Source organism: Medicago sativa, chromosome 8 (genome assembly GCF_051527215.1).
Source record: "Medicago sativa cultivar Bolivia chromosome 8, Bolivia_mono, whole genome shotgun sequence".
Classification (NCBI taxonomy): Eukaryota; Viridiplantae; Streptophyta; class Magnoliopsida; order Fabales; family Fabaceae; genus Medicago; species Medicago sativa.
The window spans coordinates 21,102,744-21,122,970 of NC_140756.1; the positions used below are offsets into that span (position 1 = coordinate 21,102,744).

General features: G+C 32.0%; 3 protein-coding genes and 1 non-coding gene across 4 annotated transcripts; 3 read left to right on the forward strand and 1 right to left on the reverse strand.

Annotated features, from left to right (window-relative positions):
• Nucleotides 1-2,154: 2,154 nt before the first annotated feature.
• LOC146897752 (acyl-CoA hydrolase 2-like) lies at nucleotides 2,155-11,159 on the forward strand. The gene is made up of 17 exons (XM_085733142.1): nucleotides 2,155-2,220; nucleotides 2,374-2,466; nucleotides 3,451-3,518; nucleotides 3,729-3,810; nucleotides 4,398-4,444; nucleotides 4,565-4,690; nucleotides 5,498-5,575; nucleotides 5,678-5,765; nucleotides 6,211-6,323; nucleotides 6,919-6,981; nucleotides 7,067-7,122; nucleotides 8,829-8,933; nucleotides 9,112-9,168; nucleotides 9,982-10,083; nucleotides 10,238-10,286; nucleotides 10,612-10,680; nucleotides 10,766-11,159. The coding sequence occupies exons 1-17, from the start codon at nucleotides 2,202-2,204 to the stop codon at nucleotides 10,841-10,843; spliced, it is 1,293 nt and encodes a 430-aa protein (XP_085589268.1). The 5' UTR covers nucleotides 2,155-2,201; the 3' UTR covers nucleotides 10,844-11,159.
• Nucleotides 11,160-12,784: 1,625 nt separating this feature from the next.
• Nucleotides 12,785-15,582, forward strand: LOC146897753 (exopolygalacturonase-like). The gene is made up of 4 exons (XM_085733143.1): nucleotides 12,785-13,446; nucleotides 13,558-13,866; nucleotides 14,562-15,083; nucleotides 15,192-15,582. The coding sequence occupies exons 1-4, from the start codon at nucleotides 13,321-13,323 to the stop codon at nucleotides 15,420-15,422; spliced, it is 1,188 nt and encodes a 395-aa protein (XP_085589269.1). The 5' UTR covers nucleotides 12,785-13,320; the 3' UTR covers nucleotides 15,423-15,582.
• Nucleotides 15,583-16,102: 520 nt separating this feature from the next.
• Nucleotides 16,103-19,580, reverse strand: SKIP4 (SKP1 interacting partner 4). Its single transcript, XM_085733145.1, has 3 exons — nucleotides 19,537-19,580; nucleotides 18,183-18,695; nucleotides 16,103-16,835 (listed from the first exon to the last, which is right to left on the reverse strand). Exons 2-3 carry the CDS (start codon nucleotides 18,674-18,676, stop codon nucleotides 16,238-16,240), a joined length of 1,092 nt encoding a protein of 363 aa, XP_085589271.1. The 5' UTR covers nucleotides 18,677-18,695; nucleotides 19,537-19,580; the 3' UTR covers nucleotides 16,103-16,237.
• Nucleotides 19,581-19,692: 112 nt separating this feature from the next.
• On the forward strand, nucleotides 19,693-19,766 carry TRNAV-CAC (transfer RNA valine (anticodon CAC)). The gene has a single exon. It is a non-coding gene; the product is annotated as a tRNA-Val (tRNA).
• Nucleotides 19,767-20,227: the final 461 nt, after the last annotated feature.

Consider the following 20,227-nt stretch of genomic DNA (forward strand, 5'->3'; position numbering starts at 1 on the left):
TTCATTGTGTTTTATTAGCTAAAATATGTTAATATTTGACCGTACATCATCATAAGCTAGTTTAAAATAACTAGATTATTAAAATAATACTTAACACAAGTTTAATTATAACTTTTTGCACAGGTTTAATTATAATTAACGTGTTTACAATACATGTCAAGTACCACACACTTTTTATATAATGAAAAATATTCAGCAACACATTGTTTAATATATAATGATAATTAAATATCATTGATATCGTTTAAAATAAATTATTTTAATTAGATTGTATATTTTTTTATTTTGTTATTAAGCAAACCACAAGGGAAAGAAACAAAACTGAAGAAGGACTAAACCAAAAGAGGGACACCGTTGAGCGAGAACCTGTTGTGACGGGACATCGTTGAGCAATACAATGCGTGTGGCAACGATGAATAAGGGGGTCTCAAGCAGCTTGTTTTCAAAGCTTTCAAATGGAAGTTCAAAAGATGGAGTAATAAGAGGGCTCCGATAATTTTTCAAGTTTGAAACATGATAAACAGGGTGAATACGATTACCCTCGTATATGTCAAGACGGTACATAACATGTCCAACATGTTTGGTAATCCATAACAACCCATAAAACTTCTTTGACAATTTGTGTTGGCGTTGACAACAGAGAGAATTTTGACGATAAGGTTGCAAGTGAACCCATATCATGTTAATATCTATCGCAAATGTGAAGTCACAACAATGAGCATTAGGTTCTTGTGTCATACAATTCTGAGTTGCCAACAGGTTGGCTTTTAGAGTCTATAAGATATCGTCTCTGTCAAGTAAAGCTTCATCTAAAGTTGGGATGGTAGTAGTAGAGCCACAAGTATATAGCGAAATGGAGGGTGGCTTCCGGCTAAACAATGTTTGAAATGGTTACATTTTTAGTCCACTATGAAACTTTGTGTTGTAGTGAAATTCAGTCCAAGGTAAAAGAGAAACCCAATAAGAAGGTTTCTGCGTAAAAGCGCGAAGGTATTGCTCCAAAGTTCTTTTAACTAACTCGGATTGATTGTCAGTTTGGGGATGATACACACTTCTCGTGGACAGCTTTTGTCCACTCAATGCAAATAATTTCAAGCAAAATGAGCTTAGAAAAATCGGGTTACGATCAGAAACAACGGACCGATGGAAATCATGGTGACGAACAAACATAGAAACAAACAGTTCTGCAACCCGAGAAGCAGTGAATGACGTGGGCAGTGCACCAAAATGAGAAGACTTGGACAATCGATCAACAATGACAAAAATGATTGTGAACCATTGCGAAAGTGGAAGGTTGGTAATGAAATCCATTGTGATGTCCTCTCATACAACCTTTGGAGGGTCAGAGGTGTATGCAAAAGGCTGACAAGAACTGTGTCGAATGCTTAATTTGTTGACATATCTGACATTACGCTCTAAATGTTTCCACGAACCATCATATTTTAGGCAAAAAAATTGGTCGTAAGTCAAACCAAGATGTGTTTGACGCCCGCATGACCACCGCTTCGTGTATCGTGAAACTCATTGATGACTTGGTTGCAAAAAGGTGATGATGGACTGCCATTAACAATTGATTAGAAACTCCAAAAGAAACTCATTAGATACGTATTCCTACTGAAGTTGTTGTAGAATATAAAATGTGGGCGTTGATACAAGGGCATGCAACATGGAAGAAGGTGGGTATGAATCAGAAGGTCAACCTACAAAAAATGAAATGGGTCATCGATGACCTTATTCTAAACATTGAGTTTATATTCAATGCGGAACTAAAACACCAATAACTTACAAATATAAACAAGATGTCTGTGTTTGAATAACTTGATGGAAGAGTTTTTAATGCTTTTATGATCTATCAGGATGACAAAAAAATGGCCAAGTAACACCATTTTAACACTTAAGTCAAACCATAAATTAATTAATTAATTAATTAATTAAAAATAAAAACATATAGAAATTTGCTTCACCGACCATCGTTGTTCACGTGGATGCCGAAGTTTTTTAATCTCTCCACACACCACACACTCATCTTCAGCATCACTGCATCGCTATTGGTCAAAACCTCCAAAGATCCATACTCTTACACTACACCACCTCACACCAGATCCTCACCCATCCTTCTTCCATACATATATATAGCATGAAAATTGCGAGAACGCAGAAACGTTTCACACGTGCGGTAAAATCGTTGGAACTCTCTGAAAATGGAGCACAAAGAAGAAGGTAAATTTCTGTTACCAAATGCTGAAAAATCACTTCCAATTGCGCTCTGTTTGGTTTTCTCATTTTCAGTTTTTTTTCTTCGATTCGTTTGTGTTTGAATTGTTTATGAATTGATTTTGATTAGTTTTGTTTCGTTTGTGTGATTTTTTGCAGTATTCGAGTTTCTCGGAAGGGTTCCGTTACTACAGAGGCTGCCTAGTTCGTCTATAAGGAAGATATCAGAACTTGTGATTGTTAAATACTACGGTATTTATTCAAATTTATCAAATTCAAATGATTTTTTTAACGTTTCAGTTGTATTGAGATTATGAATAATTTTGATATGGTTATATGAATATGAAGTAAAGAGATATGTTAGGTTTTGATTTATTAATTAATGTTTTGGGATTAGTTGAATATTTGGATTTGAATGTGGGAATGATATGAAGCGAAGTTAGGTGAATTGATTCTGGTGAACTTGAATTTGTGTGTGTGTTTGGTTGTGAAAATTGATTTAAGTTAAAAGTGGGTTTAAAAGATAAAATGATTTATGTTTAGAACTTTGGATAAGTTCACATGAAAGTTTCATGTGAATGTATATGAAAGTGAGTTGAACAATAATAAATTTAAGTTTAAGAATCACATTTGAAGGTAAAAGCTAAAAATTCTAGTTTCAAGATAGAATAAATTCTTTTGTCAAATATATATGTTTTTTAATAAACTCTAGAGGAAACATTATTTCTAATGAAGAATCCCTAAACAAGCCAAAATCAATTTTTCCTATGTTTGATATCGCGGTGAAAAGCATTCCCCTGCGTAATCAGTTGAATCAACAATTTATAGCTTCTCACATAAACATTGTCAGGACAGAAGAATGGATAAGTGGACACACAAGCAAACACAGGCTTTAATTCTTACAATGCTTTTAACTCTTGCAAAAGTGTCATCTAAACGAGCATTTAGGATGCGTTTGCGAGTTGGTTTGTATTATAGTATTTAATATTTATAATTGTAACAATCGATTGGAGGATACAGGCATTGACATTTAGAATTATCTGAACCATCACATTGAATTATCTGAAAATATGCTCTAAAATTGTTCTTAAACTTTTCATTAAGACGTTATTTCATTATGCAGTCTCTTTATCCATGGTATTTATTTTAGTATTTTAACATTTAGAATTGTAACAATTGATTGGAGGATACAAGTATTGCCGTTTCAATTCTCAATCGATGGTTCTTTTTTTGTAGAGCGAGGGGATTATGTTGCTCGTGAGGGTGAACCAGGAGACGGCACTTACTTCATCTGGGATGGAGAGGTATGTTAATATCTTCATATCATAGACCTTACAGAAACAAAAACGAAAACCAAATTGCATTGAATTGCTTTGGATATTAGTGTAGGACAACTTTGGTATCATCCTGCACCAATCTAGAGGCTAATAAAATGACAATGAGTTGCATTTACTTGGCATTTCTTTTGACCAAATTTTTTTTTGTTGCTAAATGTTTGGCCTCATTGCTTGTAGGCCGAGGTTGTTGGATCTGTTAGAGACAATGATGAAAGTCGTCCGGAGTTCCAATTGAATAAATATGACTACTTTGGTTGTGGTAATAAACTTCTTACGCCTCAAATTGCACTTTATTGTTTAAGATTAAGTATTTTTCTTTCATGCCACACGACATATGCTAGTCAGGTAGTTTGTGCCATCGCGATTTGGGTATTCTTAATTATTTTCTCTTCTGCACTGTGAAGTTCATCAGTTAGGTCATCAATTTCTAACTTCACACGAAGTCTCTATCTCTTCTAGAAAACATGATTCTTTCTGGGATGTGGTTTCTTAAAGTTAGTCAGAAAACGGTTTACTGGTTTTGATTATCAATTTGTCATGATTTCTCTAATGGTTCATTCTTTGTGCTAATATTTCTTACCATCACAAATAAGTAGGCCTCTAGGCTTGTTCGAAAAAAAAAAAAAAAAAAAGTAGGCCTCTAGGACTTTGCCACTATAATTCTATGTTCTCTCTCTCTTTTAACCTTTTTGTGGGTTAAACTAGTCATTCATTTTCCAAGTACACTGATTCTTGTGCATGTTATTTAGTTTTTCTTGATTTATGTTTGGTAATTAGAGATACAAGAGATTTTTATGTTACTTTGTCAAGTAATATCTAAGAATAATGTGAACGTGCAACTTTCAGGTTTGTCAAATACAGTTCACCTCACAGATGTTGTTGCTTTGTCTAAGGTTGCATTTTAGTTTCTTTTCCTACTACTTTCCAATTTAACAATCTAGTGTAGAAGAATCTGATATACGCTCAAGTGAATTATTTACTGCTATGGTGACTGTTGTTGTTTGCTGTGACAGTTAACATGCTTAGTGCTGCCTCGGAAGCACTTGGCACTGCTATGGCCAAAGTTTATATGGACCGCAGAAAAATGTCCTGAGAGACCCTCATCTGTGGAGAATGTATTGCAATTAGAACCATTAGAGGTTTGAATTCTTGATTTCTTCTTGTTGGAGTGTGTTACAATATCTTGAGAATATTTCATGATATCATGATTATATCTTAGAATATAATTGAGTATCTTTGATGATCTCACATGAATAGGTTTCATATTTTTGTTGATTTCATGATTTGTTTCCTTGTTTTTAACGAGGCTGAATAGTTTTCTTTTGATATTAATAGAGCTTGGTATTTTATCTTTTTTATTACATCCACTGTGCTTTTATATATAAGAGAATATTATTATTCACAATCTTTATCCTCTCTTTTCCTTCTTCCTACCTAAACCCATATAATTTCTACAAAGTGTTTGCGCAATAAGTCTTTGATGGATGATTATTTGCACTAGAAAAACAATATCGTATTCTTCTATATGAGAAACTGTGCCCACTTATGACATTATTCTCATTTTGACATACCTGTTTCCTTACACCTACATGTGACACTTTGAAAAGACATGTTCACATGCATATGATGAAAGCTAATAAAAATAGGGGAAGGAAAGGAAAGACGATACTGATATTTAAATATCATTGAATATGTATGTGTGTGTGTGTGTGTGTGTGTGTGTGCGCGCGTGTGCGTGTGTGTGTGTGTGTGTGTGTATGTATATATATATATACTTGCCACCTAAAAAGGGTAAATAGAAATAGTCTGATGTGTTTTTCCAGGTATATCTTTCATAGGAAGTAGCACCATAGTATATGAGGACGTAGTTGTTTCTCTTTGTTAGTAAATAGTAAAATGCTTAACGTGGACTTCAGCTTATAGCTTATTGTTATTCTCTTTGGAAGGTAGATACCTTCCAAGGAATCACTCTTCCAGATGCTCCAAGATTTGGAAAGGTGTTTGGGGGACAGCTGGTTGGACAGGTTTGACAAAACTGCATTATCTTCTTCATATTATAGCAGGCCGGCCATGTTAGTTGCAGCTCCTATATATAGACTTCTTACAAGATAATATCTAATTTGCAGGCACTAGCTGCAGCATCAAAATCTGTTGACAGTCTTAAGTTACTTCATAGTTTGCATTCCTATTTTCTTCGCATAGGAGACTTAAATTGTAAGCATTTCTAATCACTTAACTTTGACGACAATGCTCTGCTGTGGATATAGCTTCCCTTTCTTTTTTTCTTTTTTTTTACTTCTTTTCGCATGTGATGAGAATTGAGATGTGAATGCTATTATTCATGCGTAAACTAAGAAACATGAAATTATATTGCAGTGTCATATAGTGAAATAAATCATGAAAAAGGGTTCTAGGGTTCTGTTCAATAATATTTTAAAGCTGTTTTCTTGTTGACTTTGTTTTGTGAATAGATTCTAAAGTTTCTGTCGTTTAAGATAATTAAAACAATCATGCATTTTACTCTTTATGATCTGAAAATCTTTGTATGCATCCTACCATCCTCGTACTTAAACTACACCATTTGTACTTCTAGTTCATTTGTTTGCTTTGGCAGAGAATAATAAACAGAATAGACATACTGAAAATAATTATTTTCCAGTGCCTATTATATATCAAGTTCATCGTATGAGCGACGGAAGGAGTTTTGCTACACGGAAAGTGGATGCAATGCAAAACGGGAAAGTCATATTCACTTTGCTGGCTTCATTTCATGTAATATATTCTTCTTGACTAAAAAGAATCTAAATTTTTGCAAATTATTTTAGTTTAGGACTAAGTAAGTAGTCACCTTCCAGCTTGGTGCTTTAAAGGTGAAGATGAGGAATGGAAATAAGGTGTATAAGGATATTTAAATTGATTAAGTACTTGGCTCTATAGTTCCAAAAACTGTGAAAAAACTGCATAGGGGGACATCATGTTTTTACTAAAGGATTTATGGTTTCTGGATATTATTATATGACTAAAAATTTAAATTCATAAGCTGAAAGAATGGCTAGAGTATGAGAAAAAGGCTAACAAAATCATTTCCTCATAAAGGTTACTAAAACATTCAGAACTGATTTGAATGCTAATTTAGAAATTCTGCATTGATTCAAGATAAATAAGGGGAAAAGTTGGTTCAAATGTTGTTGATTTTATTCTTCCATGTATCTATCTTTAGATTTCTTTTTCATGACTGAACTATAATTTGGCTGTTGTCAGTGTGACTGACAAATGTTCTTTTTCACACATGAGCTTTTGCTCTAGTCAAGGAATTTATTTCCAAATTCAATAGCATGTTTATCATTGTTTTTTCTTTGATCCACAGAGACAAGAATCAGGGTTTGACCACCAGGAAGTAGATATGCCATTAGTCCCTGCACCAGAAATGGCAAGATACAAGCTTATTTCCATTACAAATTTTATTTGTTGTGGATGCCAGATTATTAATATCTTTTTTGATTTGTTACTTGTAGCTCCTTCCATTAGAAGAGTTACGGGAGAGACGTCTAACTGACCCTCGCTTGCCAATGTAAGATTTCTTGTTAGGGATATTTTGTTGGTGCAAGTTGCTATTTAACTATATATCTGTTTTTGTGTGCAATTGTGTTTGCATGATATTCAACCGTCCGGAAATCTCTAATTTTATATCAAAACTTATCTTTCTGGACAATACAAATGTTACTCATAAAATTACAGTGTTTTGTCCATTAAAAGGCTGGGTTACATGAAAGGGGAAACCCATATCCTTTTTATTAATCCATCTTTGCTCGAACTATTAGATTTCAACCTGGGACCTCCAAGTCGAATTAGCTGGTGCTTAATCATCACAGGGTCTCCTTTGGGACAAACAAAAACAAATTTAATATGTGGTGAGTTGATTTTCTAAGCATCGTTTGTCTAAGAATTTTTCTGGCTCCCTTATTTGCCTACAAATAACTACACATAATTTTGGTAGTAGGTTTTGATTTATGATGACTGAAAAAATGATGTATGATAATTGAAGGCAAAGACACCCTAGTAAATAACCTACACCCTAGTAAATTACCTTCTAACAGCCTCAACTAGAGTTGTCAGACTACTTCTGTATCACTTTCTATTTCATTTTGTAAATCAAATAAACGTACTGCATTTCCATCTTTTTCTTTTCATTTCTAGGTTGCCATAACTGCCAGCATATATTTGCCAGGGTCTAGTTAAAGGATTTGCAATTACTATTCTTTTCTTTTTTTAGCCTAACCTTCTAATACCCCAACACACACACACACACACACTGCTAACTTGTGCCCTGGGCACAGGTTAAGATGTCAAAGATAGAAGTATAATCTTGGAAATTGTGCATTCAATATCTTGAAAACATTAAAATTTATTTTTTCAATACAAAACTTATGTTTTAATTCCTTTTTTAGCTACTAAACTTGTGCCTTAAGGCACAAGTTAGCATGACCAATATATATCCAAATTTAGATATGTTCAAATTTGAAATGTTCTGATGTTTTTGGTTGGTTGAGTCTCAAAAGCTTCTATCTTCTAAGCTTGGGCCTTTTTATTTTGGACATGAAGTTCGGTGTTTTTGTTTTCCTGATTTTTTGCTTCATAAACAATTTTATAGACCAGGCCATTTAGGGATAATGAATTCAAGGGTGTAAGAACATCTATTGGAGCGTGGATTTTGTGTGTACTCTAAGAACAGATAGTCTAGCTTTCGGTATTGGTAGTCTTGCGTGTTCTTAAGGGTGTTAATTGAAATGGGAAATGCTAGTAAGTAATAATTTAATTGAAGTATGTACTGATTCCAGGATTCTCGCATCAATGAGATTAGGATCTGTGCACTTTTGAAGAGTAGATTTCCTCTAGTTCTGAAAAAAGTTTTCAATTCTCAATAACAGTGTAGACTGCAATTTTCTATTTATGTCTTGGTGTGAAAAACAAAATTGGATTTAGTATATTTTGAAAGAATAAGCCAGATAAAGATAGTACTAAAATGGTTTTTTTTTTTTTTTTATGAATTTACATTCATAAAAATAAAATTTATGGAAACTCGAAATATTCCCTGTAAAATTTGGTTTTACTGTTTGATTAGGAAAAAGAACTGGCAAATGATTCTTTGCATCGGTTTTTAAAAACTAAGACTCTAAGAGTCCTGGTTTTCTTGAGTGTTGTAACATTGAGTCCTGGTTTTCTGACTTTTCTCCATGATGATTTTATGTACCGTAATGACAAAATTCATTGCTTCAGAACTTACCGGAACAAAGTGGCTACATCTGAGTACATTCCCTGGCCCATAGAGATACGGTTCTGTGAACCTAAAATTGCAACAAATCAGACAAAATCTCCTCCTAGGTTAGTCTGAGCTCTAATGCAACTTTTTGCTTACTTTTATGCTGAGCATGCATGCATGTAGTGCTTTGGTGAGAAAAATTTCGAAAGGAACATAATGGTACTTCAATTAGCATAATTTCCAATCAAGTTTTAGCTGCTTTTAACTCATTATCTGAACTTGTTAACACACTGTATGCAGTTTGAGATACTGGTTTCGAGCAAAGGACAAACTTTCAGATGATCAGGCCTTGCATAGGTACATATCTTCCTGGGTTAAAAATACATTTTTGGTCACATTTTTAGTTTCAGTTTGGTCCCTTACCTTTTAAGTTTCAATTGAGTTCCTTTTCTTAATTTTTAGTTTTAACTTGGTCCCTTAACTTTTAAAAGTTTCAATTGAGTCCCTTATCTTCTATTTTTTGTTCCAAAATGGGCAATATGCCCGTTTTTTGTTTTGAAATAATCCCTTGTGTAACAAAAGCTATACCAATTTGGTCATTTTCTAACACAATTTAAACATAAAATACCATATTGAAACTAAAAAGTAAGATATGTAATCCAATTAAAACTGTAAAAAGATAAGGTACCAGCTGAAACTAAAAAATAAGACAAGAGACAAAATGTATCTTAGCCATCTTTCTAATATAGAATTTCCTGGTAACTCTGGTTCATTGGGTGTGTTAGCAAAATTAGCAAGGAGAACTTTTACCGATATGCCAAAGGCAATGCTTGTGTCATTTGGAACCCTGTGCCGCTGAATGCATGTGAATTTTGGAGATGCTTAAATAATTTTGAATTGGGTTGAAATGTGTCTTGGATGAAAAGTTCTTCTCCTTAGAAAGGACTGGTTGAGAGAGTTTGTAGAAATTTGAGATTGCTGAAAATATCACTTGGCTGTACTAAATGCATTTATTTTATACCTGCATATTTGGATAATAATTAAATTGCCTTTTAGTAGCAATGGGATGGTCACTTGGGCATGCTTAAACATTGTGTAAATTAATTGTTCCAACAATTGAGGAAGAGCAATCTGATTTCTCACATATCATTTGTTTCTTGTACTTTGAAGGTGTGTGGTGGCATATGCTTCAGATCTAATATTTCTTCAAGTAAGTTTGAATCCACATCGTGGGAAAGGTTTCACTGCACGTGGTGTTAGTCTGGATCATGCGTAAGTATTTGAGTCCTACCAGTTGCATCATTAGTAATATATTTGACATTATAAATTTATAATTCATAATATGCAAGGTATGAGAAATAAGTTTTCAATTCATGAATTTGCTTTCTTGCTTTTTTTTTTAATGCTTTTTTAATTTTCATTTCAGAATGTGGTTTCACCGACCCTTAAAAGCTGATGAGTGGGTGCTATTTGCGGTGAGTCTCCTTGTTTCACATGTATAGAACGACATTGATATGTATTAAATCCAAAGCTTAACCAAGTCTATTCTCACCTGTATTATGTTTGATTACACTGTTAGAGTATGCAAATCAAACTATTTCTGTAATTTTTGCATTATTGTATATAAATTTTGTGAAATTAAAGCAAAGGAGTTTTTCATAAAGACGTTTTCAGTTTATGATCCAGGAACCAATTAAGTTGATCATTTTCAATTTTTTTCTTCTTTTCATCAAGGTCTACTTCTGAATTCTTTTCTCTTAATTTTCTGTTATATTGATTGAAATTCAATTCACTCTACAGATCTTCACTCCTAGTGCTTATGAAGCACGTGGTTTTGTCATAGGTCAAATGTTCAATCAGAAGGGAGAGGTAAAGGATTATCAAATTACATCGTTTCATCTTGACACATTCCTTGTTAAATGTCTTATAGTGTGCTATTCTGTTGAACTTGCAGCTTCTTGCAACATTGATTCAAGAAGGTCTAACCAGGAATGCTAATCTCCAAATCAAACCCATCAAATCTAAGTTGTGAACTGCTGAGAAATGGAGTAGACAAATGACCTACGCTTTGATAGTTGATCTTTTTTTTGTTGGGGATTGAATGGTTTAAAGATTTAGATCTGTAATGCAGAAAATGTAATGTAAGTTTTGATTGGGATAAAATATTTATTCAACCAAAGTACCAAAAATCAATTTATTAGATCCCAAATAGTTTTATTTACCTTGATGTGTAACTGGAGGACACGCCTAATCCTTTGAACACATTGTTCTTCCTCTTTGGGCATATTTTTGTTCATTTTTATGATCAAGGTGCAGAAATAATAAAGCAAAACATCTTTGATCCTCAACATGCTATGAATTTTGTAAAAGTTTTAAATTATGTTATATACAATATACATGTGCCTATGGTAATATTAAACGGTTTGTTGTTATGCTTTAGCTTTTGTAAAGAGTAGTATAATGTTTAATTTATAACATTATGCAATGTGTTATAAACCTAAATCATTCCATTTCTGTCTTTAATATGTTTTCATTCCATTTCTTTGTCTTCAATCTTTTTTCAGATTATTTTCCGACTTGTTCCTTCCTTGTAACAACAGTCACTCCGTCATAAATTATATGTCGCTTTGGGAAGAAAAAATTGTCTTATATTATACGTCTTTTTACAATATCAATGAAACATTAATGTTACTTTTTCTATTATAACCTTAATTATTTATTACCTTCTTTTGTTTCAATTCTTTAATTTATCTTTCTCATATCATGTGATTTCTTAACTTATGCCTCAAGGACACAAGTTAGTTTTTCCCTAAATTATAAAGGGTAAATATGATTTTAGTTAAAATAATAACGGTAAAAGTGGAACAAAAGATAATAAACTATAAGCTATAAGCTCAAATACTACTTAAAATAACATCTGAAAAGAAGCTATAAACTCGTAAAATAAGTTATAAGCTCATTATGAAAAGATTGTTATCAAGCGGGGCTTTTTTTATAAGCTAACTTCTTGGTCTTGCCCAATAGACTCTAGACGTTTTTTCAAAACTAAAAATTTGATATTTATATATTTTTTTAAATAGAAAATTTGATATTTATATATTAGTAATTTTTTGTTTTATTAATACTTAAATATGCAGAGTATAGTTTTAATAATGGTTAATTATTAGAAATGAATAATATTTTTCATGTTTAAAGACATTGAACCTGTTCGTAAAAAAAAGACATTGAATCTGTTTTTCAATTATTAATACATTCAATTTAAGGTAGTTGAGATTAAGGTCAATTTTTATGCCAAGAAAGTTATTTTTTTTTAATAATTTAACATTTATATTAGTAAACGGTATAAAGTATTTTCACCCAAAGTTTTTTATTAGGGGTCCAGGGACCAAGTTTGAAAAGTGAAATTCAGTTAGAAAATTAAATTTTCAAATCCATATACCATTAAAATAAATTAAATTTATAACTATTTAACCAAAAAAACTAATTTTTTTTTTGTTGTACTAAGCTCACGAGGACAAGTGTAAGATAAATATGTATAAGTGATCTCATCACACACACATTAACCAACTAATAGAAAAAAAAATCAAAAATTAAAAGAAATAAATAATCAACAACATCCTTTTATAAAAAAGTATATAAAAAAAAATCTTTAACTCTCAAATGTAGAGGAGATCTCTATGTAAAAAAAATGTCAATTTCTTTTAAAAAAATACTTTATCTCTCAAATGAAGATGAGATCTCCATATAAAAAAAAGTCAATTTCTTTAAAATTAATTTTTTTTAATAAATTAACAATTCATGATTAGCAGAAAGTGTAAAAAATCATCACACTATCATTAAGGGCAGACCCATGAATTTATTATGGGGGATCAAGTTCAAAATCAAAACTGCAATTTAGTTAAGAAAATTAAACTTATTGGATCGGATACGGATGTATCAAAGTTAATCTCTATACTACCTTCTTTTTTTTTACCAAATCTTTATAGTCAATACTTTGTTTATTTATTGAGAAAAAAACTTTATTTCTTTTTAAATTATTTTAATTTATTTTGTTCCTTAATTGTAACATGATCCAATCCAATTATTAATTAAACCGTACAAGCGTTGATTTTCAGTCAATCAAAGGCATCTAATCAATGAAATATTCTCCTAAAATTGATCCCTGGATAATAATTATCCATAATATTAGATTTTTCTTTGACATTTATTTATGGAAAGTATTTTAATTTAATTGATATATATGGATACTGCTAATGTTTCCAAAAATATAAAGAATAATTATATAGTTTTTTTTTTTATAAAGAATAATTATATAGGTTATTATTGAAACGTTATGGAAACCATCAGCATTTTCTTTTTTGGTAAGAAATCATCAACAAATTTTTTTTATGAGTAAGAAATCATCAGCATAAAATCCACTTAATTTCTTAGAAGTACTATATAAAGTAGTGTACTTAATCTCATAAAGTCAGAACCAAAGTACCATAGGTTGGATAAAAAACCTGAAAAATGGGCGCAAAATTTTTGTTTGTGTTGAGCTTACTAGTTTGTATTGCAGAAGCACGCCGTCAATACAAGCTTTTCAATGTGAAGAATTATGGTGCACGTTCTGATGGAAATACGGACAATAGTGTGGTAATTTTACATGATCATTCCTTCTCATTTTTCTTTTAATTTCTTTTATCTTCATACAATTGCAATTTTGATTTTGATGAGCTAACTATAGTTTGTTATTTTCTTATGAAGGCATTTTTAAAAGCATGGAGTGATGCATGCAGATGGAATGGAAAAGCAACTGTTTTCATCCCAGAAGGGACATATATGCTTAAGGAAGTTGTATTTAGTGGTCCATGCAATGCTTGGATGAACTTTAAAATTGAAGGACTATTGAAAGCTCCAAGTGATCCATATTCATTTAAGACTGATAATTGGATAAATTTTAGATATGTTAACAAATTGACTGTTGGTGGAGGTGGCAGATTGGATGGTCAAGGATCTTCTGCTTGGAAAATTAATGATTGCAAAAAGAATTCAAATTGTCGCTCTCTTCCTACTGTAAGTTCATTTTATATTGACAAATCAATATTATCACTAATGTATACCCTATGAAATTGATGTGGCAGATATATTTTTAATTTTTTTTTATCCCTTAATTTTTAATAAAAAAATAACTTATCGTTTTATTCAAAATAAGAGGAAAAAAAATATAAATTGTAAAATATACAATAACAATGTGATTGAGCTCAAGCGGCTAATGAGTATCTGAATTTCAGATTACTAAAGCTCATTTTGTTGGGAATTGAGGGTTAACAAAAAAAAACGATAAGATAGAGTATGGAAAAAGTAGAGATTTGGACCGAAATACAAACACTCTATCTCTTAATGAAAGTATGTTTCATTATTGTCATGTTTAATTAGTTTCTAGGATCACTTTGCCTCACCATTAAAATCAAAATCATGATAAAATCGAAATTGAAATAAATCATCAAACATTGGTATAGAAGTAAAACAACCTTAATGCTTGTTCTTTTGACCACTATTTAGTTAAGAAATAAGAAATGTAAAGTTTTTAATAATTATTCTAATATACAAAAGGTTACATTTTTTAAAACTCTACTTTTTTATACTTGTAAATTACCATTATTTAAAAAAAATACATTTTTTTGATACTATAATTATTTTAGCAAGATAATGTTCGTTTCAGATGTGTTAATTAAAATTTTATATATTTTGTGGATATGTTTGGACAGACAATGAAATTTGACTTCATCGCCAATGGTTATGTCCATCACATGGAATCTATCAACAGCAAACAAAGTCATTTCGTATTATTTGGGTGTGAAAACATGACACTTAGAAGACTGAAAATAACAGCCCCCAATGATAGCCCCAACACAGATGGTATCAAAATAGGGAGGTCAAATGGAATAAATATTTCAAGTGTGAACATTGGAACCGGTGATGATTGCATTGCTATGCTCTCGGGTACTAGGAATGTTCGAATTTCAGATGTTTTTTGTGGTCCTGGTCATGGAATTAGTGTCGGAAGTCTTGGTAAGAATGAAGGTGAAGAAGATATTGATGACATTGTTGTTAAGAATTGTACCTTTAGTGGCACAAGTAATGGTGTTAGAATCAAATCGTGGGAGTCTCAATTGAAGAAAACTTTGGTTGTTTCGAATTTTGTGTATGAAGATATTGTGATGGATAATGTTCAATATCCCATTGTCATTGATCAAGATTATTGTCCACGTCCTCCGTGCACCAAAAAGGTATGTACATGTATTCTACGTTCGAATATTATTCTTTTATACCCAGCTTAGTCTTTTATAAGTTTGAGTTCTCTATAGACAATAATTTCTGACAATAATTTTGTGTAGGGGGTTTCAAGTGTACAAATAAGCAATGTGGCTTACAAAAATATTAGAGGAAGTGGAAATACAAAAGTTGCAGCAAGCTTCGAATGCAGCTCAAATAAACCATGCCAAAACATTAGAGTGGAGGATATTAATTTGCGGCCTTCTGGTCGTAGTAAAAGACTAAACAATGTGTGTTTATTTGTTAAGGGTGCTAGTTATGGCCAACAAAATCCCCCTTCTTGCATAAAATAGTGGGGTTATTTCATTTAGGAATAGAATCTCTTCTTTCTCTGGTTTTCACAATTGTTATCTGTTCATTGATTATCTCATTATTAACAAAAGGATTCTACATCGGTGTAATCTTAGTAAGGATAACTTTACATCAATAACAACATTTAAAGTGTTTCATAAATGAAATAATCTGCATTTTTTATGGTATGAAACCTTTTTACAGGAAGAATAGTGTCATCTAATAGCCAATTATTAACACTTATTGTTGTTGTTGTTATTATTATTGTTTCGCAAAGATTATGATTTCTTCAGAAAAAATAAGCAAATATTATAACTTAATAATACTCACAAGGTTAGTGTCAAAAAAGAATCAAAAGGTGGAATAAGAAAAAAGAAGAAAGAAACTTTTGTACCACACTTTTTTAGTAATCAAATCAAAGAAGCAATTTGAATATGTTTTTCTCTTATTAGTTTTTATCTAATAATAAATGCTGTAAAAACATGAAAGAATAAAATAAAAGGTGTCTGAAAATAAGTTTTATAAAAAAATGTAAAAGAATTATGTTATTTGTGAACAATGAAGGTGGACTTCCACACATCTATGTGCCTCAACAAAAATCAATTGCTCATTCATTGTTACTCAAATTGTAAAAAGTAGAAAATTTGCATGGGACATTGTCACAATTGGTGACAGGTTTGGATTGTTTTCAACAAGTTCTTCATGTAAATTCAAACCTTAATAAAATCATCATACAAAAGAATGAAGAAAGAAAAAAAAAAGTATTATGCAACAATGATACGTGTATCTGAACACTATAATACAAATAATTTACTCTTCAGATTGACAAGCATTTACAACTAATTACATTGTGATCAGAGACTAATTTCGGTATAGAAGAACCCGGTATCGCCCTTCCCATATTTCCAATATCACCAACATCAACAACCACAGTGCTAAGCCCTTTTCCAATAATATAAATGCTTTTACCAACTGCAACAAGTTTGCAGGGTGGTCTTGTAAGCAACGGTGACAACTTACCGACCAGTATCCACTCGCGTCTCTCTTTATGCCACATCGTCAACCTAGTACCCGAACTCTGATCCAAAACAAAAGGGATTCCGTTGACAACAACTGCAGGACCTCTCCACCCTGAAACCATGTCGGTGTCTGCATGTTGCCATGTGCCATTTGATGGATCGTATACAACGGCATACACATGAGGTGTTAAAGGAGATTTACCACATCGGATGTATATTTTGCCGTCCATAACTATTGAATCTTCAATTTCGGGAACTATATTAGGATCTCTGTGAGATGTCCAACCATTTGTGGAAGGATCAAAAGTATCCCAAGAATGAGGATCACTTGAATTTGAACCTATGCCACCAATAGCATATAGTTTTTCGTCCATTGCTTCACAAGCAAAGTAGCACCTGGAAAAAAAAATGTGAAGGAATCATGATTCTTATATTACAGTAGGGGCTAATGACAGATGATGATATCATGCAATTTTAGCTTTGAATAGGTAAAAATTGACAAACAAAATACGTAGAGATAATTTTTTGACCATGATAACAAGAGAGCATGGGGCCAAAGTAGGTATTGATTAAGTGTGTGTTTGGAATGGCTTAATTCTTTCAAAACGCCGGTAGGAAACCACGTTGCAGCAAAAGCTAGAAAAGCAAGCTTCTAGATTTCCACGAAAGTAGCTCCTTGAAACGTGGGTTTGGCTTTCCCACCGCCAACCCAAACAGATAGTAAATAGTTAAACATAAAATACAAAACTTCCACTTTCCTAGCAGGCTTCAAAAAAGATGAATTAGAAAAAGACAGATGTGTTTTGGGCGTGAAGGGATAACCTTATTCCTCGATAGTAGTAATATAAAACAAGTCAAGCATAAATCAATAAGAATTTGTGAACTAATAGTTCCTCATTAATGATATTTTGCCAAGTCAAATATACAAGCATGTGAAAGATTTTTCAAGTAAATCAGAACTGTGTGCAAAATAATATAGTTTGATATTTAACTAGCACAAAAAAGGTTCACAATTCATAGTCAAAACACTAACTCCCCAAAAAAAAGAGAAGGAAAATCAAATTAAGATTCGTACCACATTTTCGAAGTTAAGGAACAACATAATTCTTCAAGACTGCCTAAGCATGTGAAAGATCAAATACTAAGATACTAGATTATATATAATGCCACCTATGTAGAATGCAACTGTAGGAGATTCTATTACTATTAGAAGCATTAATTTACAAGCTTCGCGGTTGTTCTTCGTAAAAAAATATAAATATGAAAGGAACAAATGGAGGAGTGGAAGTTGACAAGGTACTTGACAAAATATGATTTAAGATACAGTCATAACTCATAATTTTCCTTCTTCCCTATTCTCACTACCCTTATTTTCAATTTTCATTCACAGTAAAACTTGTGGATCCAAATATTTATTTCCAAGTAAAATACTAAGACCATGTTTACTCAAATAACATTTTCAGTTTTCGTTTTCTAAAATGTACTCATTTTAAATTGCTAACAAGAAAATGAAATACTCGCGCAGTGAATAATTGTTATAGAGAGAACATGGGAAGCCAGTTAGGAAGAATAGATTTTCATAAACAATGTTTTGGCATTTTCAAAATTTCCGAAAAATGTTAGATCTGTTTTGAAATATTGTAAAAGAAAATGGTGAGGAAAATATAGGATATATATTTTCTTATATTTATTAGTTCAAGTGATTAACTTAGCTTCTGAAGGGAAAGTCGTGAGGATATTTACCTAGCAGTTGACAAGGAAGCAGCTTCAACCCACGAGTTCAAAGAAGCATTGTATGAATAAACTTCGTCAGTAGCATCTTCAGACCAGCCACAGCCACCCAATAAGAAGAGCTTATTTCCCAAAGCTTCAAAACCCATCCCTTTCCTTTTCATGACGTGAGGTGGAACCCCATGAATGAGCTTCCAGGATTTTCTTGACGAGGTAGGATCCAAAACGTAACAGTAAACATGATCCAATTTATCCCTGCACAAAGCATAGATCCATGTCTCATCAAGTTTATGCTTTCTACGATAATAAAGCCACTCTTCGCTGCAAACCAAGTCCCTCCATCTTTTCGAGACAGCCTTCAAAACCGAATGATATTTTCTAGGAACTCTTGCCAGACACAAAAGAGAAATATCATCTGGAAGGCCACAAATCAGTGGAGTATTATTAGTGACTTCTACTTCATCAATGTTATTTTCTGATGCTTCCCCGTCATCTAAATGCTCCATTGGTATTAATTCAGAAGACCTGAAAAATAAAAATGTACATGTCAGAAAAGCCAACATCAAATCATCATTTCAATTCATTTGTGTACATTTTATATCAAGCATCTAAGCCATCATGTTCCCAAACTGAAATTCTAACATGTAATCAACAAACTCATGATAGATTCAGCCCTCGAAGTCAAAAGAACAAGCTCAAGATATGTCACATTTAACGTTTTTAAGGCTTGATATTCTCATCAAGACATAGCATAATCATATTACCTGGTCTTTTTGTTATATTCACCTCAATCAAGTCAACAGAAGTCACACGAAACAAACTGCAGATCGAATAATACGCACGCTAACAACATTTTACTTAACATATCAACGACCTAAACATTTTCATCCAAATGTTGATAGTTTTTAAATTTCTTCCTCAAACAAAATTAATCTCTTTCTCTTTGCAATGTAACATACTAACATGTATAAGGCTTAAACATAATATTATGAAATGAAAAATGATCCCTTTTATGTCTAATCCATTTTGCAAGCATTGAAATTCAACCTAAAATCCCAAAATGTATGAAACAAAAAATACCATTTAACTTAATCAAACTAAAATCACATGATTTAATTATATATACCACATCTATTCTACAAAGTTTCAATATTTACACGACCAAAAAAAAAAATTGCAGTGCAATTGAATTTGTTAAAGCTAGGTTTAGAGAGTTTTCCCCAAATTTGTTTATCCATGTAATCGAAACCAATGGTTGAAAATTGAGATCTAAAACGAAAAGGGTCAATCAAATTTGGTTTCAGGATTGAAAAAGTTTAGAAATTTAAGTAAATTATGAAGAAGAATGAAGGAGATTGAAACTCACCAACACGGAATTAGGGATTTCGTCTCAAAACCGCACTGCAAGATAAGAGAATAATTGTTTGATTTTAGTCCTATAATAATTTTCTATAATTAAATTTCTTATAAAATAAAATATTAACCTTATGATTAAGTATAATTGGAACAACACATCACAAGCGTCTGGGTGGTGTAGTCGGTTATCACGCTAGTCTCACACACTAGAGGTCCCCAGTTCGAACCTGGGCTCAGACATACTTTTTTATTTTTTTCATTGCATTAAAAATGTCAGTTTATAGAAAATAAAATAATATATGTAATTTGATATAAAATAATAATAAATAATGGAAAAACCATTTTTCTTTGTTTTTTTGGTTACTTTGAAATTTTTCCCAAAACAAATATGAGACAGAAGAGTGAAGTAAAGCAAAACAACCTCTGCTGAGTAACAAAGGAAAAATGAGAAAGGAGATAAAAAAAATTGTGAAGAACCAACCTGTCATGGCCTTTCATTCCATTTTTGTGAAACATGTATTCCACACTAGTCTCTTTTCAATTTCTTTGTAAACACACAAACCTTATCTAAAGGTAACAAACAACCATTTCAATGAACCAATGGTAATAAAAATATGTTGACCTACCAGTACATTAGTTTTAATGTTCTATGAAATGAGCCATTAAAAGAGGAGATTGTGGAATGTAAGGGGCAAAAAAGG